Below are 27,396 nucleotides of genomic sequence, written 5' to 3'. Positions count from 1 at the left end.
ACATTCTGTTCAACCCCCTCCTGTCTACTATAACCCCAATCAAAGCAATGATACAGTATGGGTGCTTGTTTTGTGGCACTTCAAGAGCCACATCTGGAGTTATGTGACAACAATCTCCTCTTTTCGTGCAGAACATAAAAAATTCATGAGGTTATGCATCCTGGCATATACAAATGCTTGGGAAGGTTCTGGGTACTCAGTAAAGACCCAGAAAAAATTGTCTTACGAGTTACTTCTGACTTCCTGACTAGGGGCTGAACCATTTTGCTGGACCTACTCTGATAAATCTGAAGATTTCTGCTCCTATTTCAATAGATTCTCCTAGCTTATGTACGAAATACATTGGTTGCCCCTGCTTTCAGTTCTAGAAGTATGAATCACATAATATGTATATAGGTGGTCACACAATAGCTAATGTGACTCCTCACCTGAATAAAGCTATGCATATATTAAATATGGTAAGAATCTCAGTGGAATAATCAGGTGACAGAACCACTGTATTTGATTTTTTTCCTGCTTTCTTCTGTTTTTTCTTCTGTATTGTGGTCTGTTGTATACTTCAATGAGCACCTCCATCTACATATTACAGTAACTTCAGGTTACATGAAATGTAGAAGACCTAGGCCAGATTTTTTTTTTTGTGAACCTAAAGGACAATAGTCCAAGTTAATGAATATGTTTTCACTTGAATTATAACAGGATACAAACAATAAGGATATAAAATGGAAAAAAAAACCCAATCTTTCAACACAAGAGTATGAGATGTACAAGTTTTACAAATCAAAATTTTTAGTTTTGACATAATTTAAAAAGAACAGGAATTACATATCAAAGTGTCTCTGTGATTAGTATGAGCTGATAGTTTTCTGCTCTGGTTGGTTCAATATTAATTTGAGACCTTGCCCAATAACATCCACACAAATTAGCTAAGACTCAAAATGGCAATCAATTTGGGGGACCTATCCTGAAAAGTGCTACTAACAACTTCCCAGCATCAATGAGCTTCTCAATCCTGCAGCTGTTTTTAAAAGCTTCCTCCCAAAGGCGCATTTAGAACTAAATTAAATGCAACTTTGACTTAATTAACGTTTTAAATGATAATGAATACAATGTAGATTCATAGAAGGCATTTACATTGCGTTATAAAACTGATAAAAATTTAATAACTCTTTGTTAATAAGTTATGTCTCTCCAGACCCATAAAGCCTAAGGCAGTCAGTGCTGTAGTCTAGGGTCTAATCCAGGTTCCTAATGCAGGTGGTATAAGGAGGCAGGAGACTGACTTGACACTTGACATTTGCTCTAAGCTTGCTCTGGATCAAGCCACTGCTTGTTCATAAATACTTTATTTCATATAGTAAAGGTCAGAATTTGGGCTCAAGGCAGGGCTATGACAGAAATGCTCAAGCTGAAACCGAGCCAGCTCTGGCATCTGTCGCTTGAAATAGCTGGGAAACAGTAGAGAAGGAGACCTAACCGGCTAGCATCTGTCCCACACCACGGAGGTAACAGGAAGAATCTGCTGCCTGGTGGTAAGAAACTGTCATGGTGAGTTTCATGACAACCAGCCACACTCAGGAACTAAAAATGCAAACATAATTTCCATGTCACCTTGCATAAGACCCTCTGCTAAATTCATTCCACAGGATGCAGACGGCATCTTTTCTAACTTGTCCCCATAAAAGCCAGCCACTCACTAGTCCCTTCCCTGTGACCCTGGTAAGAATCACCACTCAACGTAAAGGCCTAAAGGAATTAATGCAGACTTCTTGGTCTTTCCCTCTCCCCATTTTCCCAATTCATCAAAGGATTCACTGCTAAACTTAGCAGTGCCTCCATCCCACGGTGATGTGAGGGTTCATCTCCTTGTCACAGACATCACAAACTGGGCAGAAGTCACTCTCATCAGCCCAGTGGTACAGGCTGCATGACAAAACTGATCTAAAAAAGTGCATGCTTCGTTATTTATATTATCTAGTAATGAGTCAGACTATCTCACTTTTACCATTCTACCTTCTAAAAAAACCAGCTTGGTTTGGAGGGATCATTCTGGGTTTTTTTCTACTACTGCATTTCTACACCTCAGTATTCACCTATATGCTCATACTATATCCAAAAGAAAGTTAAATAATTTATCAGCACTCAGGTTTTATTAAAGCATAGAACAATAAATGGGATTGATTTTTTGAATGTTATAGTCAAACTACATACTTGAAGTCACCTATGGCAAAATACCTATTGTTTCACGTTACCTTTTCCTCCCTCTGTAATTAATGTCATCTCCTCAGTGTTTGAAGAGGAAGTATAAAAATCATGGTGCATTCATACACATAAAAAAAGAGATAGAATAGATTCTTGGAGTCTCAGGACCAGCCCATTCTGATCACTGCTTCTATCACTATGTTAGCAATACAGAAAAATGTATTGTAGATCAACGAGAGGATCACCTGGAGGGCCGTACATCAAGAGTGCAAGAAAGGCAGACAAATCAAAGGCTTGGTTCAGTGAAACCACTGTTCCAGCAAGCAATTCTTGAATGTTAGATAAGACTGTGATCGCATTTATTGAGTCAATTCATCCTATCTTCTTTAGTGGAAACACATGCACGTACTTTTATATGATTGTAAAAAGGAGAAGAAGACGGAAAGAAAATAGGTTAGACAGAATTGCAGATATAAACTAAGTTTGAAAATAGAAGAGTAATTTTTCAGTTCCAGAAAAGCAGATCTCATGGTGTCTGGCTTCTGATTTACCAGTGCCACAGGCTATGGAGCTGGCTGCAAATATGGTGGATCTCCAGTATGTGCAAGCTTTGACTTCATATCAATGGCTACACCATGAGAACCTCTATGGAAGAGCACAGGTTTCTCCCCCATTTGTTGTTTTTTTATTGTTCCACTGTCTGGTTTTATTTGCTTCAAAACCCCACTGTCCAGTTTTAGTAATACCAGCTTTCCTGACAGTAGATCATTCTGATAAGATGGTTAAGGAAGGTCAGTTGGTTTCCTTCATTACCCAGTAGCAACACAGACTATGTTAAGATGTATATACCTTTTGTTTTTCCTCACCTGTACTGGCCTTGTATCTTAACTGAGTTATCTAAAATAGTATTTTTTCTGAAAAAATTGACAACTAAAATAAACACAGGTGTCCATTTTTACATTATTTTCAGTATTTTGAAAAGGAAACCATGCAGTCTTGTAGAGGTATTTAGAAGAAACTTCACAGTCATGTCAATTCCCAGGAATACAACACTGAATGCATGGAAACTGATGTAACCAAAGTAAAAATCTGTCACCCTGAACGGACAATATTTGGAACCAATTTTACATAAATCAATATTTCACACACAGCTTGTTTCACTGGCTTATTGTTTATATTCTCTGTGGCTTTGAATTACCAGGAATTTATTTGGCACTATGTCTCATTCTAATGTTCCATTTTCATTAATCTCTTTAAAAAAAAAAAAAAGTAGTCTACACAACATAGCACTCTATCATTCTCCAGTATACAGAGGTGGGGTCATTCCATAGAAGTGAGCTGCATAAAATGCAGAAATCCAGTTATAATCACTTACTTATGAATTTACAATGCTGTTCAAGAAGGGCAGCATCTGTCTTTCCTCTACAGGAAGACACAATCACTTATTTCCTCCTTCAATTTCTTCTTCCTCAAAACATTAAAGGTGTACTGTTGGCTTTTTGTTCAGGACAAAGAGGAGACGGTGTGACCACAGAGAGATCAGTGGGTTATATTAAAAAGAAAGTGTTTATGCAGCATACGTAAAAGTAAGATTTTCAAAGCCTCCTGTGGCCACAGCAGGAAGTCTCACAGCTCAGAAAAGGTGTGTAGTGGGAGAGAGCAGCGGTACTACCCCACTTTCTCATAGTCAAAGCATTATAAATATGATGTAAAAGGGATCATATTCATAGCTGGTTTGAGAATCTCAGAGTCTCTAGCTACCACAAGGTGGTATATGCATCCTGTAAATGGAAAATCATTGTTGCTAAAGGGTAAACAGAAAATTCTAGCACTGAAATTTGTCTTTTGATAGGGCACAAACAGGCCCTTCCTGCACCTTAGCTCATGCATGAAAAAGCAAGTAGTTCTTGTTGTCTTGGCTACTACAGCAGGACTAGAGAAGTAGTAGGTTAGAAAAGCAGAGGATAGAAAGCAGAGGATATGTCCCCTGCATTCCAGGAGAAATAAAGAGTATGATTTCTCCTCAGCCAGTTATTCAAGAAGTCAGGACTTAACAGTCAAACCATTTAGAAAAGCCCAAACATAGTAATATAACTGAGGAGTTTTAGATACACTGACCAATGTCTGTGCGTGTTATGCATTGACCTCTCTGGCTAAATCAGTTATATCATTTCAACTCTCACTATAGAATTTGGTTTTTTCAGTTTTAAAGTTGCACAGGCAAAGTCTACATTGCCCTAAGTAACACAGGTCAATGAAGAAGTCAGAGTTTTTCTTGACCTAACTTGCTAAACCACACTGCCACGCATTGTTTCAGCACCGTGTACCAGTCTTGGTTCAAGTTACCCAAAATGTTCACCTAATCTTGCAGAATGGGATTTTAGGTCCCTTGAGAGAGATTCAGCAGCCAACTTGTCTGTACAACATAAATCCCATGCTGACAATAAAAGACTATATGGAATATATGCCTCTAAACTGGGTCTAGTACACAGGTAGATACATGCTTTGGCTACTTTGAAAAGTTAAGCTTTCTCCAACTTGTTTTAACATGGTCTTTCCACATAAGATGGCTAGGAGTTTGGGTTGAGCCCTGCATTCAAAACATAGCAATAATTAATCTCTTATTTTGTCTCTAGAGATCCCCGATATTCACTAAAGCAAAAGTCTTCACATAAAGCTTCTCAGAACTACCAGAGCTTGCCAAAGCATGTTTTCTCACAAGCTGAATTAGATGTGCCTGGGCCTAATATGTCGTTGGGAATTTAGAATCCCATGGCAGTGGGCACAGCGACAACTTTAGAAAAGGTTTCCTTTAGGAACTTGAACTTATGATGTTCCTGAGAAGCACAGACATATGGTGATACAGAAACACAGAAATTAAATGATTCAGGTTAAGCTTCTGTCTGTATCACTTAATCATTTGAATGGCATCCCCCAAGATTTGGCATAGACCTAAGCAGAAACATCACACTTATTAATAACATAATTTCATTGTATAAACCCCCCTAGCTTTTTCAGTGGTTAAGTGCCTCTCTTCACCCTAATTGACTTGAGTCTCCAGTGCAAAAAATACTTGGACCATTTGACTGCTGTTCATGTAGCAATCTACCAAATGCAGCTAAACCTGAAAAAATGTAGACACAAAAAAAGATTTAAAATTATATTTCCTTACATTTAAAAAATATATGCATTTTTTCCAGAAAACAGCCTATAAACTCAATAGCTCCTTTAATGTAATTATATATAATCAAAATATGATTTTCATTTGCTGGAAGTACAAACAACAATACAATAAAAGAGAAACTCATTTGCAGTGGAAAACACGCAGCAAGTGTTACTTTCTCTGCATATTATGCAATTAGTAGACTAAATCCTGTGTACATCATTGAATATGTAAATTGATATCTTCTACTCAACATCAGATTCTTAGAAACAGCACTAATTCTAACCAAAACTACTCATTGTTTCAAGAAGATATATATAATGGTCTGGGATTTTATTTGCCTTGGGAAAAAAAGCCTGCTTTTATAATCAGAAGTTTAAAAAAAAATATAGGAAAGAAAGAAAGAAATGCATTAAGCAATTGTAGAAGCAAACCAACTCAACTGGGGCACCACGACCAAAGCAAGCCCTGTAATAGTATAATGACCTTTAATGAGTGTCTGGGGAAACAATACAGTCCTAGCATAAAAGACAAAGGGCAAAACCCATCATGGCTCCACTGACACTAATTCAAAATGATTTTCAGAACAACTAAAGAATGTAAGAGAGGTAATCTGATCCACCAATCTGACCTCACTTTGATTCTGGGGCCCTGCTGCTGCCATTTCTAATTGTCAAACACTCTACATTTCACATCTGCTCATATTTAATGAAAAGCTGACTCTCACTGCCATTCTTTGAGTTAACTAGCTCTGTCAAGATGGGCATCACACGACCCCTATGCACTGCAAAGAAAACATACTGATTTCTATTGAAGCCCTGCCAGTGCAACGTTGCGTGTATATATATATTTTAATTGGAAAAGAAAGGCTTATGCTGCTTTGCACAGAGTGTGAATTGGTATTGATTTTCGTACTTATTATTACCAGTCAAAGGTGACTAGTCTCACAAGGGGAAGAGTGAGATCTCTTTTGATTTGATGGAGTGATGAAGAGGGGAAAAGGCCCTTGAAGGATAGGATGCTAAAAATCCTCAAAGCTGTCAATATCACTTATCCTTCAAAATGTAACACAGATTCTAACGTGTTTCCCAAAAAGCATTGGTTTTTGTTGGAAATAATACCATTATTGTGGAAGTTTTTGGCTCAGCAGGCAACGCAATCAAAAATGTTTACTTTATCTGCCCCTGTAGAGTCTTAAGTGGACTTGAAAGCTATGGTAAACCTACAAATTAGTTTTTCTTTCCTTGCCAAACAGTGCTAATGGCAAAAATTTTATCCACTTGTAGGAGACGTATTAATTTATCCTAATCTAGTTGCTGTTAACACTAGTGCCAGGACCCACCCACGTACTCTCTGTAGCAGTCTGTATGAATACAAACTATACCAGGCACTGTGTTACTGGGGCTGTTACACTGTATAAGTAGCTGCCTCCAGCAATTCGCAATACAGGAAGGTTTCTCATTCACTTTTCTGAACAAAATATGTTTTGTTACATTTTACTCTGATAAAGGTCTCTTAAAAGGATAAAAACTTATGTTATTTAGAACAGGACTTAAAACTGGGAACCATCCACCCTGAGGTGATATATGAGTTGTCACTAAGCAGATAACTAGGAGTTTATGAACAGATACAGAGATTTCTGGTAAAATCTCCAAGAAATCCTATTAAAATAATTTCAATTGACACAGTCTTCAGACAAAAATTTATAGCATTGTTATATTTGTGACCGGAAAAATGGCTCAAATGTCAAAATAGTTAAACCAAAGTCATTCACCACTTGGACTACATACTGAAATACACAAAGCATCAAAAGACAACCAGATGCATAATCTATTAACTACATTATAGCCTTCATAGTGGAAGGTACTTTTGTACTTAAAGACTTGTAATGTAAAGCGGACATGCTTCCTGATCAAAACTCCAAAATCTTCTCATAGATGTATTTGAATAACTTTATAGTTTTCTTTGCCATTTGGGTAGGGAAAGCAAAACAGTTCCTGTCCCAAGACATAGTTTTGCCTGTTATGAATGACTAAAGAGGACAAGAAAATGAAACCAAAAAAATAATTTTGTTTAACAGTCTTCCTCAATTGGTGACATCACACTGATAAACCAAGCTTTGGAATTCCTATAGTTCACCCAAAGAATTAACAGCTATGCAGAATTGTTCTAAGCTCTCTGTTTTCTCCCTCTCGACTCTGATCTTTCAAAAGAGCTTTTGTGGCATATTTCAGATAGTTACTGTGCTATGGGACAGATTCTACAGTTAATTTCAAAATGTTTGTACCAGGGATTTCTATCAGGCCAGTCCTTCTGAAAAAGCACTACAAAAAGTACAACCATTTTTACTAATATTTCTGTGATTTCAATATTACATGGAAGGTTCTGCCTTATTGAGAATGAAGGGCTACACACAAAACTAAAGATAGTAATAGCAGTATAGGATAGAATTCCAGCTACTATAGTTCAGCTACTACCTTGAATCCTGTATATTTATTCACTGCCAATTGTACGGTGCTCTAGTACCACCATTATTAGAGCTAGCTACCTGCTTAGCAACAGTCAGATATTTAAACACAGACCTGTTCCTCCACTGAAGCACTTATTTTTTAATTAATGACAATTTGTACTGTATGGATTAAATAAGAAAGATGTCACCAAACTGCACTACTAAGGTCCTGCAAACTATAGCAAGAGGATGCTTTATAAAGAGCACACAAAGCAAAATAATGAATTAAATTTTCTGTATTAAAAATAAATTAAAACATAAATATAAAGACAGAGCTGTAATCAAATTTGGGGTTGGTTTTTTAAAAAGCATCAGCCCAGTAAAATCCACAGAACTACAATGTACGACACAAGACGGGGATGATACCACAGACACCACAGACATGGAACAGCATGTGTTGGTGTTAAAACTTACAGGCACGTAAACTGGTGGAGCAATCATTAACAGAGACAGAAGAAAGTGGGAAGGCTCTCTCAAGGGTGTCCATGTTACTATGTACACTGCCTGACATGCAAGAGCAGTCACGCTCAGAGCGTCCGCAATCAAAACAACATGCCAGTTTCATTCTCTTGTAGATGGACATCTTGGCTATAACCATGTGTTGGATGGGAGGAGAGGAAGAGCAGCAGGTTAATGGCAAGGTTATATATATAACAAGGCAGCTGGAAGGTAATTTAAGGGATTCAATACAGGCCTTAGTTAATGTTAACAGTCTTGACCCAGGAAAAAAAAATGCAATGAGATTATTGATAACGCTTTGGCTGTACATTAAAAGTAGGGCAAAAGATAAATTGCTCTTTATTTCTGTTCAGTCTTATAGGGTGACCGCAGTCATGGGGAAGAATTACTGTTTACAGTCAAGTGTTTGGATCCAAATAGAACATAGTAAAAGCACAGAATCCTAAGAATATACTTTCTCCTTGGCACAATTAATACTATTGGGTTTAAATGAAAAAAGAGTTGCTAATCCATTAGATACTTTTGCTGTATCCTTTTTCCTGTAAAAATTTGACATTTTTTATCTATAGATATATATATGTATGTATACACACACAAAAACACACATACACATAAATTCTTACATACACACACTCACACGCACGTATACATTATACACTTACACACATATAGATACATATATATAAATATATTTATTCTTAAACATATGATAATAATTCCCCTGTATTAAACTGTGCCAAGGAACTCCTTTATTGCAATAAATTACACATCACTAAAGAGTTACAAGATGTTAATAAAATTTTCTGAAAAATTTATTTTGCTTACATTATATCTTCAGGAATTAAAATTAACTCTTGACAGAATACCAAAATTTGCCCGTATAAGAGACACAACTAAAAATGGTAAATATGCTTACATTAAGATCAGTTCACAAATAAGGCATCACCAAAAGCACATAGAGCATTGGTCCACTGAAACATGCTGAATCAATCATTGGCACGTTTTCTGCTCTGGATTCAAAAGTCAAACAAGAATCAAATAACTGAATGTAGAATTAGGCACTAATTCCAAAACAAGTGGCAGGTTAGCTAAAACATTTTAATCCTTCAGTCATCCGAACATCCTTGTTATGTATTTCTAGAAATATACAGCATCCTATTTCATAAATGTATGTATAAATATCATCATTAAATTTTGTATGTTATCTGAATCACAGATTGTTTAAATCTGAAGAAATCCAAAGGCCACTTAGATTGTTTCACATGTTGCACTGAACCAACACTTTTGGTAATGGTTTAGATTGAACTGACTCAATTATACTAAAAACAAAACAACATTGACAGGCAAAAACAAAACCTTAAAAGCAAATGCAGAAAAAAGGTAATGTTTCTCTGGCCTGTACCTTCAGTTTAGGATGGGGTTTTTTGCATTATGGTAATGACATTAAATTTAAAAATATTTATCTTTTTTTTTCCAGTTTCTTAATCCCACAGTCACCAGGAAAGAGGGATTGAAATCACTCAAATGGGTCAAGTCCTGTTCTAAGGCCTTGATGACTTGCCATATAGTATACTTGTCAAGCAAGGGTAACATTATGATTGTGGAAAACAGGCATTGAGGGAGATGAATGAGTGATCTCTTCAGCAGCGACTCCATTCCTCTAAAACTCTGCTCACATGACTAATGCCATGTTCTTTTAGCATCCTAGTAGAGTTATCTTACAGCTGTTCGGAAAGTCATCATGCAGCATCAGGCTTGTTCATTGCATGGTACATCATTCCTCAGAGCTTGGATTTTAAATAAGAAGGTTTCCGCTGCAGCTTTTGATGCATACACATTCAAACTACACAGAAAATTCAAAACAGCATTTGTTTTCCCATGGTTTCCCCTCTGTCTAACTCTTCCCATCACATTCTTTAAAGTTGAAAAGTCGGACAGCAAAAGAAAAGTGAAATAAGTTACCAAAAGTGTGGAAGTCTTTCCAGTATGCCTATTTTATTTTTTTAAGGACATTAAAGAAAAATAAAGGGCATTTGTGAAACAGTAACAGTAGGTGAGGCAAAAGGCAGGCCCATTTTGCTTTAATTATAGCTGTTTTGAAGGACGTTTTCTAATCAAACGCTGTAGCAAAGCACACTGAAATTCTCAACTGCTGTGTCATTGGTTAGTAACAGTCCCTGGTTTTCATTTACTTGTAGCCATATCTTGTCAACAGTCAATAATAGGATAGGACACATTTATGAAAATTAAAAAGAAATCATCCTTAAGGGCAAAGAAGGCTGGGAAGGACAACTTTTTGTATCATTTAAATCAGACTTAAACCAATAAAGTGGGAAGTTTATGGCCTTCTGCTCAATAGGGGAAGGACACCATGGAGATTCTCAAAAGCAATGCCCTTCAGGGACTGTTTTTAACTATTATTGTCAGTTGTTCTGGAGATCATGCATCATTTGAATATTTCACATCATTAACATGCAGGAAACAGGCTTGGACCTGGAAATATAAGTAGCAGAAAGGACTTTCTATAAGGGTTTCAACCAGTATATAAGCAACTGCATATCAGAGCAATAACTTTTGGAAAGAAAACATGCTGTTACTCTTCATTCCTCTTATACAGTCAGTTACATTCATACCAAATACACTACTTATTTTAAATAAAACAAAACACGTACTATTAGTAGGGATGACTAGAGACAAGATCAAAGATGAGACAGAAATGATTTCAAATGGTTCAGCCACACACACACCGTTTTCTGTAAAACTTCCATAAACATTAACAAAAAATGGAAATCATCAGAGAGACAGGGGGACCTTAAGAACAGCCTTTGGGTGAGTGTTAAATTCATCTGACACCTGTAGAACCTGCATAAGAATCAACTAATTTCTATGCCTGGAAGTGTTATGGGTGTTGAGTAGAACTGTTATTTGATACTGGTGAAAATGTAACTTGGGACAAAAAGGAAACTAATTCCCTATTTTCAAGTGAATAATAAATGTTAAAAAATAGGAACAGATCCTTCTACTTAATATAATGACAATAATACAGCACTTCTAAAACTAATTAGTAAAAATATCAGGGAAAGTTTTCATGGATATGAAGATAAGACTGCTTAAATAATTTACTAAGAAAACAAGGCATCTATGAACTACTCATTGACTCATTAAGAGCAAAAAGACAGCAAAATTTCTTTCAATTACTTATAAAGTAAATAAATACATTTAGAACTTTTTTTTTTTTGCAATTTTTCTCAGAAGGCAGTAGCCTTCCATTCTAATAAAGAAGGAATGTGCCCTAGATGTCTAAGCTTTGGGCAGTACCTTACTTTCTCATCTGAAAAACTCAAAAAGTCCAGTTCAAATGTCTATATTGTCTGGATCTGAGGTGTTACTTAGAGTTCACAAACAGTAATGGGAAATATTTCCAGCTGCAAAAATAAGCAAAGGAAACTGCAGATTATTCTCTACCTAAGATGTCAAGGAACAACTCTTTTTTTTTTAAAGAAAAAAAAAGGCAAGCAGAACAAAGTGTCCCTTCATCTCTGCTGATTTTTTTTTTTTTTGTTTTGACCATAGAGTCTACCCCATCCTCGTAATCCTCCCGTCACTACGGTAGTTTCCCCTGACCTCAGCAGTAACAAGAGTGGATCTCCGAGGACATCTAGTGGATCTCTACGAGGTAGCAGCTGGTTAAGAGGAAGTGGAGGTTTCTTGACCAGCAAATGGTAAATAAAGGTCCCACTACACTTCAGAATTGAAATGCACAGTGCCATTTCAATTCATCAAGTTCTCATGATCCAAACTATGCATAAAATATCAGCAGCATTAAAGGACGACCAGACTGGCCTGATCATCTCTCAGCGATGCTGGTTTTAGTATCATGAGACTGGAATACACACAGGACTTCTCCAGCAGAGTTTCAGTTTCCCGAAAAATACAGCAGCATGTTTGTGAGGATTTATTTTCACTTAACACAACAGGCAAAGCTATCTCTTTGTTATTTAATTTTACAAGACAACTTCAAGACTAGCAACTGAGCATCTTCACTGTCTTGCAATTTTTGCAATGAAAAGCAACTGGTTTCTTGTTTGCTCCAATTCAAAAGGTGCTGTTCTTTGTCAAAACTGTAACAAACACCAGGAGACCTGAGTGGACATTTTGCCCTATTTTAGTTGCTATAAGAATGGCTCATGGGTTTTGATGTAATGGCACATTTATAGACCAATTCATTTTAATTTTTAAATCTGATCATGACCTTTCTTTCATTACCTTAAAGAAGACTCTCAGCCAGTGTACTCTCAAAGATAATCATTGAACAAACTGAAGCTATTGGGGAAATGGAAAAAAACAAACCAAAGCTACATGACCTTTACAATTCTTTCGTAGCATAAAGAACTCCTTTATTTGTTTATTTATTACTATTTAAACTATTTTCTCTAGTTCAGAAAGGCCTCAACATAGAAACATGTTTTAAATAAATACATTGTTCCAAATAAATCCAAATTACTTCCACTATTTTGTCTCAAAGTTAATAGGATTCATCATTTTATCCATAGAAATTAGTTCATTTCTGGTTTATTATTGATTCTTATCATGCTGATCTGTTTCATAATCTGCTTTTTTCTGCTGCCCCGCCTTCTGCTGTGTCATTTGATAGGCTATAAACAGATCTTTGGAAAAATTTCTGTTCTCTCCTTGAACTCCTTCTTCCACAACAGGATCTCAATCCTTTAGAGTAGTTTGCAGGCACCACAATAAGATAAATAGAAAATAATGGTAATCATAATGCAAGCCATCGCAATTTCAAGACAGCCAGCACTTTATCATGCAATGCCAGGAGCATAAATTTTTCTTTGATTCTTTGCAAGATCCCATGGTGTGTACAGCTGAGAGGGGAAAAAATATCTCAATCCTGATTAAGACCTGAAGTGTGTTCACACAATAAATCCAGACTATCAGGTAAAATGCTGAAGAAGTCTCACAGTCTCACTTACTTAGAATAGCTGCAGTTCCATGGTATGGTTACAGCCTCAATCTGGTACAGTAATGCCACACTGCAGTTACGAGATACTTGATGCCCCTTGCTGTTTGAAAGAACAAGTCCATATAATCTCAACGCTGCCCTATAACCAGTACGTTTCTTTGCAGCAAATTCTTTCCATGTCCCAAATGCTGTGTTTATTTAAATCATCACAAGTGTACACACTAAATAGTGGTTGATGAGAGCCTTCATAGATTCTGTACACTTTAAAGTGGTATGACCTAGATTGACATGAAGTGGTCTATAAAGTTCCTATTCTATATATAATAATAATAATAATAATAATATAAAACTTTACAGCTAAGGTCCTGAAAAGTTAGTGTGCGTCTACTTATGCAATTAATTTCCAAACCAGTAAGCTCAGGAAAATAATCACTGTAGCTTGTTTCCTGTTGAAGATATCTCGGGGTTTATAGAATAAAAGTTAGCCACACAGTTAATTCATTGTCTAGTTTTCCCCCATCAACTTTTTTTCTATTCTACCAATGGGGAAAAAGAAGTTAGATAAGGACAGTAAAAGACTGCTGTGTTGCTCTTTGTGTCAGCTATGCAATGGAAAGGACAAAGTACCAAAAAATTGAACAAAGGTCTGACAATTAATCGAATTGTACTTAACCAGGCCAACAGTGCTACAGTGGCAGTTACCCCAGCCTAACCGATATCCCTAAGAATTCATGAGATATCTCTAGAATAATTTCAAGAAAATACTATTCCCAAGATCTCATTTTCAAATAGGGATAAAAAAATAAGTGTGTGGAAAAAAGGGGTAAATAGGTAGAAGAGGGGAAAACTGCTGTATTTTCTTCAATGTCACCCTAATCTCCATTGGTGTAAACAATGAGAAACTTGTGGGTATGACATCACTGCTACATGCAACATAAATAAAAAAAAGAACCAAAATACTGAACAAAAATACTCTCTGCTAGAGAAAGACAGGTTGGACCGCACTCTGGGCTACAGGGAACCCATTTTTACTCACAATAGATCACTATCAGTGTGCAGTTAAAATATAGTAGGGGCCGTGTTCCAAGGCAGCAAGAGGAAAAATAAATCAAAAGTTTGTCAATTGTCATAGATTACAAGAAATTCCTTCAAACACATCAATGTACACATGATATGTCCCCTCTGGGGTTCAACCCCCACCGTTCACAGCAAGCACTGTCACTGGAAAAAATATATAGAGAATTAGACCATAGTTGTTGCACAAAATGAAAGAAACAGGAGGAATAGGTAATCCAGTTTAGAGATTTCATCCCAACGTGGCTGTATTTTATATAAATATATACATATATTTGGCCTCTTGCTGCAAAAACTACAGTTAAATGAAATAGAAAGAGATTGAAAACATTGAAAAAAATTAACAATCTGTGAATAAAATTTCCACACAAGTATTTCTTTGGACAATGTGACATCAGCATTCATATGTTATTCAGGGAGTGGATGGGGAAGGAGAAAAGGATGGCAAGAAAACTGCAAAAGGAAAGCGAGATTACATTAATTATCCCTAGCCTTGTAGAAATGTACTGATCTGCCCTGAATTATTAACATTAGGCCTAACAAGTTTGGACAAATGGCTATGTAGGTCAGACTCACGTTTAGACCCCAACAATATCACAAGCTAATGTTCAGAAAGTATCTAAATTGAAGTGCAACCTCAGATGCATTATTAAAGAATGTGGGTTTTAAGTGTCATGGGAAGCTGCATTAATTAATGCCACCATAATTAAGTTTTCCATGTAAAGATATTCTTTCATGGTTAATTCACCTGAATGTGTCAATATTTTTACATACAACCTTTCATTTAATCTTACACATTTTCTGCATTCAGCTGCCTCTAATTACTATGTTACTCCCTAATTAAAATACATATTTAACATATAGGACTACACAGATGCATTTGTGACTGTATGAAGTGTCTTTGAAAACCAAATTGACATACTAGCTGTTGACAGATCAGTTAACAGTTTTCTAACTCAATAGGGAAAGAGTTTTCTCAATTTATCCTTTGTTTTGGTTAGACTGCATTTTTAAGAACAATGATTTGTGCGGCTTAAAGAGGGATAACATAGTTAAGGTTTTTCAAAAGTGATTAGTGATTTGAAAGCTAAAATATTTTATGTGAATAACAGGCTCCACTAAAGACTTACCTTAAAAAAAAACCCAAAAGAAACCCCAAAAAAACAGGTCCCATAAAAGGGATCTCAAGATCGTCAATAAAATTTGAGAACCAAAAATCACTAATTACTGTTGAAATTTTTCATTTAAATTTTCTGCTTACTGACAGTACTTTAAAAGTGAAGCAACTGTATTATTTCTAATACTTGTGATCATGGCCCTAAGAGAAAGTTGTTCTCAGGTGTACTAAGGGCTGCCTGCTATCACAGTACCTGTGACCCTATCTGTGTCTAGGAAATGGGAGGAGAGAGGGCAGATTGAGGGAGAGGGAAGACAGTGAAAGGGAAATTTAAGATTTTACTCTCACTGACCATGTTTTTCCTCCTTTTTTATCTGACTCAGAGGATTCCCTCCTTAACATTCAGTGCTTACTGTGCCAGCTCTGACAGCTGCCTCCTTCTTCTGCCTCACTAACTCCATCATTTTGTTTATTCATCTGTCCAACACCCTTTCATTTATTGGACTGATGTGTGACCATGCCATTTGTAACATTTCCTATTGCTATTCACAGAAGTTGTTACTCTTGCCTCTCCATGGCCTTACTGCTGGTAATATATCCATTGTGTTGGCTGAGTTTCAGGATACTGTCTCCTTCCAGGTTTCCTAGTATTGAGGAGGTTACCTTGATTCTCATTAATATACAAAAAAGGGCTCTTGCCCTTTATAGTGTTAATTCATGATTCCTATCTTCTAAGAAATGACAATGAAAATTGTAGACCTCCCATTAAACTGACAGATTTTGGGGATTTTTTTTATTTTTTTTAGCAGAACATGTTTAAAAAGCATGCATTATGTGAAGGAAGAGTAGAGAAGAAAATACAAATATAATAGGTCTTTTTTTTTCCCTGACAGAACCAGATCAAATTAAACAGGTAACATATTTCTCTTTAACTGTTGAGTAATTTGGAAAAAAGATTTTGTTTGAGAGCTACAGGCACCCTGAGGCATCTGTAACTGGCTTTACCAGAACTTACTCAGCAGACTCATTGGCTTTGGCAGCAGTTCAAAGGTCACATTCTCACATGGATAAACTGTTCTTGAACAATTTTTTTCCAATATGTTAGGCAATGCATACATTCCTTCCACATCAGGCATGCTTTCCATGTGCTTTGCTCTCCTTGTGGCTACTGAGAAGATAAATATCATTTTCTGTCGGTGTTTCAGCTGCTTTCTCTCAATTATACTGTTGTTCCACAGTCCTGTTTTTTTGGGGGGACAGGAGGTTTTTTAAAAAAACTCCAGTGACATTTTTTTTCTTTTCAAAATCATCTTCAAGAATTCATCCACTTCAGGCACTCCATAAAGGCAGAGAATGTCCAGTTTAGGCTTCTTCTGTCCTCCAAAATTGACTCAAACTATAAATAAGAGGGTTTTTTCCCTTTTGAAAATAGTGGCAAAACAGACATGATCAAACTCTTCTGATTTCTTTCAATTTACCTAATCAGTACTTTTGAACTGAGTGATCTTTTTCATGGCAGAATACCATAGAATGCACATAAATATTCATTTATCCATTCAGGAATGAATCCCTAAATTATTTTTCTATCAGTATTACAAATATGCATGGGTCAAACACATCTTTGGCCAAAATGCGGTTGTGATAGTCCCTGGAAAATAATTTTGAAGTATAGATAGGTAAAATGCTAATTGCTACATATTTATAAAAATTCAGATGCAAAGTCTGGTCTCAATTCCAAAACTCAATTATTTCTTCACGAAAAACTGTCCAAACAATTTAAGAACTTACCTAAACTTAATATTAGCATTACAGCTAAAAGGATATATATGAGGCACTAATATTTAATTTCTTCCAGACAATCCTTTCCTCCACTAAAACTGTTCACTTATTTAAAAAATGATTTATTTTAATAGCTATATGATATAATAGAATTCCCTAGTTGCTTCTTTTACAGAATCATATTCAGCAAGACAGACAGAAGTTCTTTACTGTAAAGAAAACTATTGAAATACTGGATTTCTGCATGTTATGAATGATAGCAAAACTTCACCATTGGCTAATTCTTAACTCAGAAACCTCCACAATCAGATCTAGCTTGACTTAATTCTTCAGGTTTTGCTAGCATTGACCCTTAACTGATTTTTTAATGAAGACATAGGTGTGTGAGTGGTGTGAAATGTAATAAAGACATGGAGACTTCCGAAATGCAAATGGCACTTACTGTGTTGCTGTGCATTTATTTCTTAGTTTTTCTGTACCACTGAGTAAAACATGTAAATACATGTATAGGTATTCTTCAGGGCTGAACAGTTCATGAAAAGGAGGGGAAGGGAGTGATAGAAATATTACTTACGCCGTTTGCAGCCACATTTTTTTATCCTTTTGGGATCCGTGATGTCATCATGACAGGCCTTGCAGTAAAAATATGCCCTGGAGAGCGAGAATGGGAAAACCGACACATTTCTTAATCCATATAAATGAAATTAGTCCCACATTTCCTCTTGTTGCAGTGAAAAATTAATGAAATATGCCAACACTAATTTCCCTTAATCTTTGAAAAGGTTTAGACATTTAAATTAGGAAATGTTTGCTGCGAAACCATTAATTTTAAACATAAGACTCCAAATTAGTGTTTCTTTTAATATACTTTTATTTGAAAAGTAATTGGAAGAAGGGATATTAATTATGACACAGTGTATCAGTTCAGTTCTCTCTCATCTTAGAAAAAAGAGCATCCAATGACCTTTGTCACAAAAAGAAATATAAATAATTAATTTTCTGTTCTTATGAGCTATACCAGGGTGGGGTTTTTTAAAGACTATCCAGCACCCTAGGCCAGTTCTTCAGGTTGGTCACAAGTAGGACTTCATTTTAGCTACACTGAAACTGTAATGAGATCACTGTGACATTAAATATCAGACATGTTATTTGCAAAAAAAATAAAAACCAACCAACCAACCAAACAAACCAACCAACCCGAAACCAAATCAGAAAGGGAAAATCTACTCAAAATACGTTCCTAAAGGAACAACTAAATAACATCTAAATCTTGATTCAGACTATTATGAGATGAAACCCATGACTGGAGTGTGACTATTGGTGGGTACAGGTTGTTCAGAAGAGATAGGAAAGGAAGGAGAGGTGGAGGGGTTGCCTTCCACATCAAGACAGGGATTAAGTGTGAAGAGTTGTCTCTGAAAAACAGCCATGAGCAGGTAGAAAGTCTGTGGGTAAAAATCAGAGACGAAGGTAACAAAGGGAACTTCATGGTTAGGGTCTACAACATGGGTCTATCAATCCAGGCTGGAGGATGAAAAGATCAAGTGTAGCCCTGCTGAGAAGGACTCGGGGGTGCTGCTGGATGAGACACTGGACATGAGCTGGCAACGTGCACTTGCAGCCCAGAAAGTCAATCATATGCTGGGCTGCATCAAAAGAAGCATGGCCAGCAGCTCAAGGGAGGTGATTCCATCCCTCTGCTCTGGTGAGACCCCACCTGGAGCACTGCATCCAGCTCTGGGGCCCCATGCATAGGATGAACACTGACCTGTTCTAGCGAGTCCAGAGAAGGCCACCAAACTGATCAGTGCTGGAGCACCTCTCCTTAGAGGAAAGGTTGAGAGAATTGGGTTTTTTGAACCTGGAGAAGGCTTTGAGGTGACCTAATTGCAGCCTTCCAATACCTGCAGGGAACTTACAGGAAAGATGGGACAAGACTATTTACAAGGGCATGTAGTGACAGGACAAGGGGGAATGGGTTTAAACTGATAAGACAGTAGGTTTAGATTAGATATTAGGAAAAAATTCTTGACTGCGAGGGTGGTGAGGCATTGGAACAGGTTGTGCAGGGAAGTTGTGAATGCCCCATCCCTGGAGATGTTCAAGGCCAGGTTGGATGGGGCTTTGAGCAACTGGGACTAGTTGAAGGTGTCCCTGCCCACAATAGGGGAGTTGGAACTAGATGATCTTCAAGGTTGCCTTCCAACTCAAACCATTCTATGATTTTACGATTCTATTTTTTTTTTGTTCTTCATATCTAAAGAAAGAAGAACCATTTTGGTTTTGAACAGACAAAAGCAAAAATTTAAAATAAGAATATGCAATTAACAAGATGAACTATCTAGGTCTCTATTTAACATTTTTGTTCACGGACTTCTACTCTTCTATCAAATGGCTCACCACTAGGTAAAGTACAAGGAGAACTAAGAAAGAGGGAAAGGATAAACTTTTTACTTTATATAAGATTTAAAAAAAAAATTCCAATTTAATAAATATGTATCAGAGTGCCCAGAGGAGAGTTTAATCATGCCTGTCAAGTCAACATATCATGTAAGGCTGTTATGACACATTTCATGAGGATCACACACACAGCTGGCCTCTAGCTAGACAGATACAGTTTAGCAGGATTCTTGTTGGCATAACAAATTAAACATACTTTCTTAACCTGCTTATTTCCCTGTATTTGTCCATGCTCAGCATAGGTCAGCTCCCTGCCTATCATCCCGACCCCCCTCATTGCATACTTCTCAATACAATTTTTGGCAGTAAGAAGCAAAGCTGCCACTTTGCGACCACCCATAGCTTTTGCTGACAGTACTGGATGGTTGGATTGCTACAACAGTAGGGAGGTCTCTGAAACAGAACAATCTACAGTCCGAAATATAAAAAGAAAAATAAACAATATTAATACGCAGTCTCTGATTAAACACACCCTTTGGCGCTGCAGCTAGGATGATCACTACTATTTCTTCTAAATTAAGTAGAGTATGGCCACCACAGGTAGAACTATAATAAAGGAAATGGTCAGAGAGAGAAACTAGATACCTAATTTAAATAGTTAAAAATTTATCTAAGTTATTTTACACCTCTGAAAAATGACCCTGGTAGTTAAGTGGCCCATCAGGAGAAAGAAAGCAGGTCTAGCATACAAGATATGAACCAGGGAATACAAATATAAATTGCAGTGAAACCTCACTGAATGTTATTAACACTTCTAAAATCAATATAGCATGAAACTGCTGATGGAAGATACAAGTCCTAAACGTAGCACACTTAATTTCTCTAAGAAAATTCCAGGAAGATTACTCTTTCAAGCTGTGACATTGCCTTATTTCTAAAATGCAAAATGTAAAATGAAAAAGCCTTCTCTAAGCATTTGTATACTTTGCTGCAGAAAGTTTCTGTTCTTCAAGATATTCACATTCCACCAGAAAGTAAACAAATTACATCCAAGGAAATGAGAATAAAACATGTTTCAAACCATGAGTTGATGCCAAGAAATAAGCCAGGAAGAGAAAAATTCCTCAAATTTTTACAATTTCTCCCCAATCCAGCTGTAAGCCCCTTTATTGAACAAGAATTAACTACCACAAATATTACCTCACAAAACTTCGTGACACGCACCGGACAGAGGTGCCAGGGGAGGTAAAGGTTAGACACAAGAAAGAAATTCTTTACAGAGAGAGTGATCAGACACTGGAATGGGATGCCCAGGGAGGTGGTGGTGTCACCACCCCTGGAGGTATTTAAGAAGAGACTGGATGTGGAACTTAGTGCCACGATCTAGTTGACAGGGTGGTATTGGGTCATGGGTTGGACTCAATGATCTCAGAGGTCTTTTCCAACCTGGTTGATTCTCTGTGATTCTGTGTGATTTCTAGAGACCGTGTTTCTGAAGTTCACTTCAGGACAAATGTCCTAGAGTACCTTCAATCCTATGTCCAAAGCCAAGAGCAAATACTTGAAGTGATTGCTGCAATAAAATTATCATTCTATATAATTGGAGTGAATTAAGTGGATTTGAAGCATATGGATTTCTGATCATAGTACTAACATTTAAATGAATAAAGAATAATAAAGATGTAATTCATATAGTTTGTGTTTTATTTAAACACTTGACATTTTATGTGAAGCTATTTACCAAGGCATAATTGTTTCTAGGTATAATTGCTTCTAATGGGAAACTGTTTTTCTAAAAATGTAAAAGTGATTCTGGCAGGAAGAGTAATTGAACATTGTATGTTATATTTCATTCTGGGATATAGAAATAGATTTAGCTTAAGGGAGCTGGAATTTCTTCATTAACAAAAAATCAGAATAATTTAATTTGAATTTCAGGTACATAACATGTTTAATTTTGTTTTATTAAAAATTTATTTGTCCCCCTCCGAACCCCCTCAATTTTAGAACATTTTTCCGACTCTGATTCATAGCTCAAAAGGATGAAATGAACACTTTTCATAATTGGCTTTGTTAGTTGAAACACATCTGATAACCATTTGCTTTGCAAAGAACAGCTAAGAAATGTGGTAAGGGAGGCAGGATGTTTCTAAACCAAGCCTTCTGCAAAAAGCCAGGCAGAATTGGAAATCCTGTTTCATGCTTGGTATTAGATAAAACATGATAGATGAATGATGTGAAAAATTTCCCTAAACACAGTCAACTTCTCCCTGTTAAAAATATCATGCCATTTTTCTTGCAGTCTGAAAAAAAAATCCTTGGAGGGTGCCTTATAAATGAAAGAAAACCAGCACCTAGGTAAAGCAATATGAAAACAGTTCTGTGTATTCAACTGGAGAAAAGCACCAGAGAGGAGAAGAACTCTATGCTGAAAGGCAGCGCACCTGAGGCAGTGCAGGATGCACATACTCCAGAGATGGTGCTAGAAATATGAGAGGTCAGGAGCACTGCTGTTCTGTTCTATATGCTCTACCCTGGCCAAAAAATATCTTAGCTCTTTCAACACAAACAGAACTCAAGTTCTCTGATTTCATTGGTTTGATGTTTTGACTTTCTTTAAAGATTCATGATAAACATGCATTGCTTATTTCACTGTAATTTAAACCTAAAAATTTTAGAACTTAATGAAGTGTATAGTTTGAATATTTCACCATTTTAAGTGTAGGATTTAGTTAAAATAGCAAGCTCATGGAGAACATCAAGTAAAAATCTGATTTTGATGGCATGACATAACAAATATACAAATTATGAGGAGGCATTCAGCTGCAAATATTAATCTTTTTTTTTTAACTCTTACAGACATTCAACAATTCTTCCTTTTAAAAATTATTTTGTCACAATTCTCCTTTGTTCTTTCCAAACGTATAATGATCCTAACAAACAATAATACACACATTTGGTCCTAAACACAATACCATAAAACTCTTTTTCATTCAACCCAAATCTAGTACAGCCAAGTACAATGAGCCTGTGAATATAGCTGGTTGGAATATAGTGCTCTGTTGTAATTTGACTTATTATTATGAGGTCATAGAATTTGTAGCTCCATTAAAGAAAAATGACAAGAACATAAGTATTATTTTGCTAATGCAATTACAGTAGCCTGCTTACATCAAGTATTTGCTAAAGTCTATGTAAATAAGAACTTCTCTAAACCTGAAACTCAGACAAAACTGTAATCCCTGTCTTCTACCAGCCTCTTTATTTCTTTTCATATCTGCTGCAAAATTATTTAATTTCCTTGATATTTAGGACCCTAATTAAGAAAATTTCATATATATACGTTTGGTTCACTACAGTGACAACTCAATTCTCCCTGAGAATCAGATAATAGGGCAAATTAAGTGAGGCATCTACATGTAAAGAAACAAACTGACATTAAATATATATGTTTAAATTTAAAGATAAAAACACATGATTTACCTTTTTACTTCTTTGGCATCACTTGCAATGAAGAATCCTAAGGTACCTTCTTGAATCTTGACGTGGTTTCCAGGATTGATTAATATACTGCTCAGTGAAAAAAGAACAAAACCAACAAAACCATAAGTTTAAACTATTTTTAACGGAATGTTCTAAATTTACTTTATTTGATTCTGTTATAGGGGACCCACTAGTTAGGAAAGGTTGCAAGGAAATTTTAAGCCATCTTCCTTGAAATTTCCAGTCAAATAACAGTTTCACATGCTTTTTACAAAAGCGTTAATTGGAGACAATCACATGCCTCTGCCTATAATCACATCATGTAAGTGTTTACGTCTGTTTTCTTATGTTTTTGCTTTAAATATAGACTACACAAAAGCCTCTCAGAAACATGAAGTGTGAAGCTGAGCATTGCTGTTTTCTTGCTCTGTCATGCAAAGTGGTGAAAAATTCACAATATGGTGAAAAGGGAAGAACCAGCAACCACCACTCAGTAATAACACAAAATATCCTTTATGAAGCTAAACCCTTCAATGCAAATTTTTGCCAATTTCTAGTGAAAAAAAAAGTTAATGGGACCCCTATCTGGACATATAATGTTATTCTTTAAAATAATAAACACACACATACACTCAAGGGGAATGGTACAAGACAACCAGTCACGACAGCTGAAAAAACATAAAACGAATAGAAAATTTTTAAAACATTGCTATGCAGCCATGAAACAAAAATAACCCAACCACAATGACAGAATACCCTCAGCTAAATTCGATGAAGGAAATTACAAACTGCTATCAAGAAGTGAGGTACTCCATGTCTCTCTAAGAAATATCTTCTTTATTTTTATAATAATTTAACTCTAGATTTTAGGTAAGGCACTTTGCAAAGTAACACGCTAAATATGAATATACATATATAAATAAATGTAAATATATTTTCCAATAAGTTTTATTAATGTTTAATACAACTAAGCTTTTGACTTTCTAAAACTTAATATAGCTTTTCACAAGTTCTCTCTTTTTTGTCTTTTATTAAAGCTTAGCCTTTCTAACTCGAAATGTAGTAATGGCATTGATGTGCAATTTAGAGTAAATAAAGACTACCAGTAAATTAATACCTTGCAGATTTAGCAAAAATTGATATTAGGGAAGGATATATACACAAAAATAAAAAAACCACATTTGTGAACAGACATATATTACTAAACTTTGAAGGTCCAAAGTTTTTCTTGTAGGGAAAATTGGTCTCAGTACATCTCTTATTCAATATGTTATTTATTCTCTATACATTAGGAATAAATTAATACGACAAAAATATATCTGAAAGATATATGAGCACACTGTTTTGTGTAATTCCACAAGCTGCAAGGCCCTATGACAAGAATATGTAGGCTGCAAAATAAAGCACTCATGAGTTCAGAAGTAAAAGGTTGGTCATACAGTCATAATTCAGCTGCCATTATGTAGACATTATGATACAATTCCTAATTTAATATTCCTTCTCACAATCTGGAACTTCATTGAGAAGTGTTTTACTGTCATTACTTGGGGCATGGTTTCATGTAATTTATCTCTTTAAAATCAGGATCATACTTTTCTTACATGTTTTTCTGTAGTGTTCATCATTACAGCATGGAAAAGATTCACAAATACATAATTTACTTCACAAGAAGAATGAAGATATAGTATTATCCCATTTTACAGAGGAGAGATCAAGTCACTATGAGGTATAGCAGTTATTAACTTGGGATGCCTGCAGACCATCTTTTTCTAAGTGTTTAGCATTATGTAGCTCCATATACACTTTCTAGGGACTTTTGCTGTAAGTAAGAATGCTCCACATTTCCAAAAGCCCAGTCTCTGATGCCCAGAATAAGGAACACCTAATCAGAGGTCATCTGTGAAAGGTTTGGTTTAAATTATTATCTCACTCTCACACAGCTATTCTTTGGCAGAGGCTCAAACAGAAATTAAATCTCAAGGAAAGCATCTACCCAGATATCCTTCCTTTTCCTTCATTCACAATTTCAAGCTTTGTAATAAAAAAAGAGAGCAGAACTACAGAAATTGGAAGATATCACTATGGAAAGCAAGTTCATCTCCACAGTACACTTTAGTAATATTTGCAAAAAATTAAATGTGATGATGTAAATAACATGTACATTATGCACACAGATAAGTGAGATGAAATAAAGCTACACAGCTAAACTAGTATCATCTATTATCAACTACTATCATCTAGTATTTATCATCCAGTGTCAGACCTAGTATTTCTTTTGTTAGTCAATTGGGCTTAATGGTTGCGCTTGCAACAAAAACATTTACCTTATCCAGTTTTAAAATGCATTTTCACAGGTTTTAAAATGGAATAAAACAGACAAAACCCCAAACAAAAAAAAAGAACAAACCAAGAGAAAAAACAAAACACCCTAAAGCCAAACAAGAAAAAAACAAAGAATAAACAAGCAAAAAAACAAAACAAAAAACCAAGGAAATCACCCTGGTTTCATATGAAACCAGTCGTTCAGATCACAAAGAGGTTGGAAAATTTATATTTCCTGCACAAGCTTTTGTCTCTTGAGCCCACAGAGCACTTACTAGCACTTACAGAGATCCCTGTACCATCCATGGCTAAGGGAGGTGAGACGTACGCTCTGCCAGTACTCACAGACAAAAGCTGAAAATGACTGTCTTAAACCTGCGAGCCTACCTCAGCCTAGATAAGTCTTCTCAAGAACCAGGAGAGAATCTTTCTGCCACTAAATCTCCAAAGTCTTTCTGCCAAAACTTTGTATCATGTCCATAACTGCATCTGTACTTCAGTCTCCACGTTTCCCTTTCCCTGTCTGCTCATCCTTAATCTTGCCATTATGCTGAGAATTTAGCTGTTAAACTCAAAAATCTCCTAACCATGCTAATCTCATTTATTTGCTATACTGTTTCTTCTAAAACATGTAAAGACTCGTAATATAGTTTGGGTTGGCTATTTTTCTTAGGTACGAATGGGTACTGTTCTGTCAGAAAAATAGCTTTTATCTCATTTGATTCTTTAATCACTTAACTATTACTGCTTTTCAGTGAAAAGAGATGAACACATTTCTTTACATAGACCAGGTTAGTTTTTTTCCTCAATACAATTCTTGGAGATAAACCATACCAAAGAGTAAAAAATCCTACTCAAAACTCAACAACCCAAGCTCCACAAACTGAGGTAATCATTAGATGTATAAATGTTCACTCCTCATAACAATACTTAAAATTTGACAAAGTAATGAGCAAATGAAGCAGTTCTTTTAAGATGCATGGAATACAATCTTAAATCAGAAGTAACTGGCTTCATTTAGGCTGTAAGGTATTTTGAGCACAATTTTGTATCTCGAGGTTTTCTGAGACACATTAAATCAATTCAGATGGGTCAGCGTATAGACTTTATTTTTGTCAGATCTTATACTTCATTCACACATACTTATTTTCACAAATACAAATAGCCACAAAATATAGATTTGATCACAATTAATGCAGCATGACCCCAGCAGCAAAATCTTCCATAGGGAATAAAAATTAATTTGCCCCATCACTGCTATTAGCAAAGAGTTACAGCAAAACCTCATAAAGCTTTGGGTTTATATACACACTGATATATAACCAGAGCAAAATCATGAGCAATTTCTACTGAGTCTATATGGATTTATTAAACACACTGCTTATTAAAGCAGGAACTGAATTATTTCTTATGACACTTGTAGTATCATTAGCTAAAGTTATGCTTTGATAAGCACTCATTCTAATATGTACAGCAAGGGAAATGTTTGAATTAAAATAGTAGAATATGGAGAACAAACAGCACAGAGAAAAACAAAACAGTCTTATTAGTATACAAAGAAGATGCATCTATCAGTTATTTAGAGATGCATGTATTTGTTTAATATGAAAATATGCATATATATATATATCCCTGTGGTTGAGAAGCTAAGTACATGGCAAACTAAATTGGACTTTTAAGAAAGCAAGCTTCAGCTAATGTCTCATTTTTATGTATCTCCAAGGATGAAAAGTTTCGCAGATACAGGAAGACATAGGAAAAGGGGAAAAAAGAACAGCAACTCATTAGGTTTAATAACAATACCTAGAGCTAATTAATATGCAATCCGTGCCATACATCAGAAAAAGTATTATTGAAAACTACACTTCTGATTTTTCCAAATACATGTTTTTATCATAAAATACAAT

At 35.8% G+C, this 27,396-nt stretch overlaps 1 protein-coding gene across 19 annotated transcripts in view; it reads right to left on the bottom strand.

Annotated features, from left to right (window-relative positions):
* Positions 1–27,396, bottom strand: part of KCNMA1 (potassium calcium-activated channel subfamily M alpha 1) — a 458,566-nt gene that overhangs the window by 85,787 nt on the left and 345,383 nt on the right. For 16 of the 19 annotated variants that reach the window (XM_018068974.2, XM_018068976.2, XM_018068980.2 and 13 more), the window contains 2 exons: positions 23,168–23,254; positions 17,859–17,935 (listed from right to left, as the gene is read on the bottom strand). In XM_018068974.2, coding sequence (XP_017924463.2) covers positions 17,859–17,935; positions 23,168–23,254 — 164 coding nt within the window. Of the gene's footprint in view, positions 1–8,288; positions 8,463–14,350; positions 14,360–17,858; positions 17,936–23,167; positions 23,255–27,396 lie in introns of all 19 variants that reach the window. The other 3 variants (XM_018068985.2, XM_018068984.2, XM_018068987.2) reach the window with 2 other exon arrangements.

The sequence above is a fragment of the Manacus vitellinus genome, unplaced genomic scaffold, assembly GCF_001715985.3.
Source record: "Manacus vitellinus isolate BGI_N305 unplaced genomic scaffold, ASM171598v3 scaffold_15_pilon, whole genome shotgun sequence".
Classification (NCBI taxonomy): domain Eukaryota; kingdom Metazoa; phylum Chordata; class Aves; order Passeriformes; family Pipridae; genus Manacus; species Manacus vitellinus.
The sequence above is the reverse complement of the archived record's forward strand: the minus strand, read 5'-3'. Positions and strand labels throughout refer to the sequence as shown.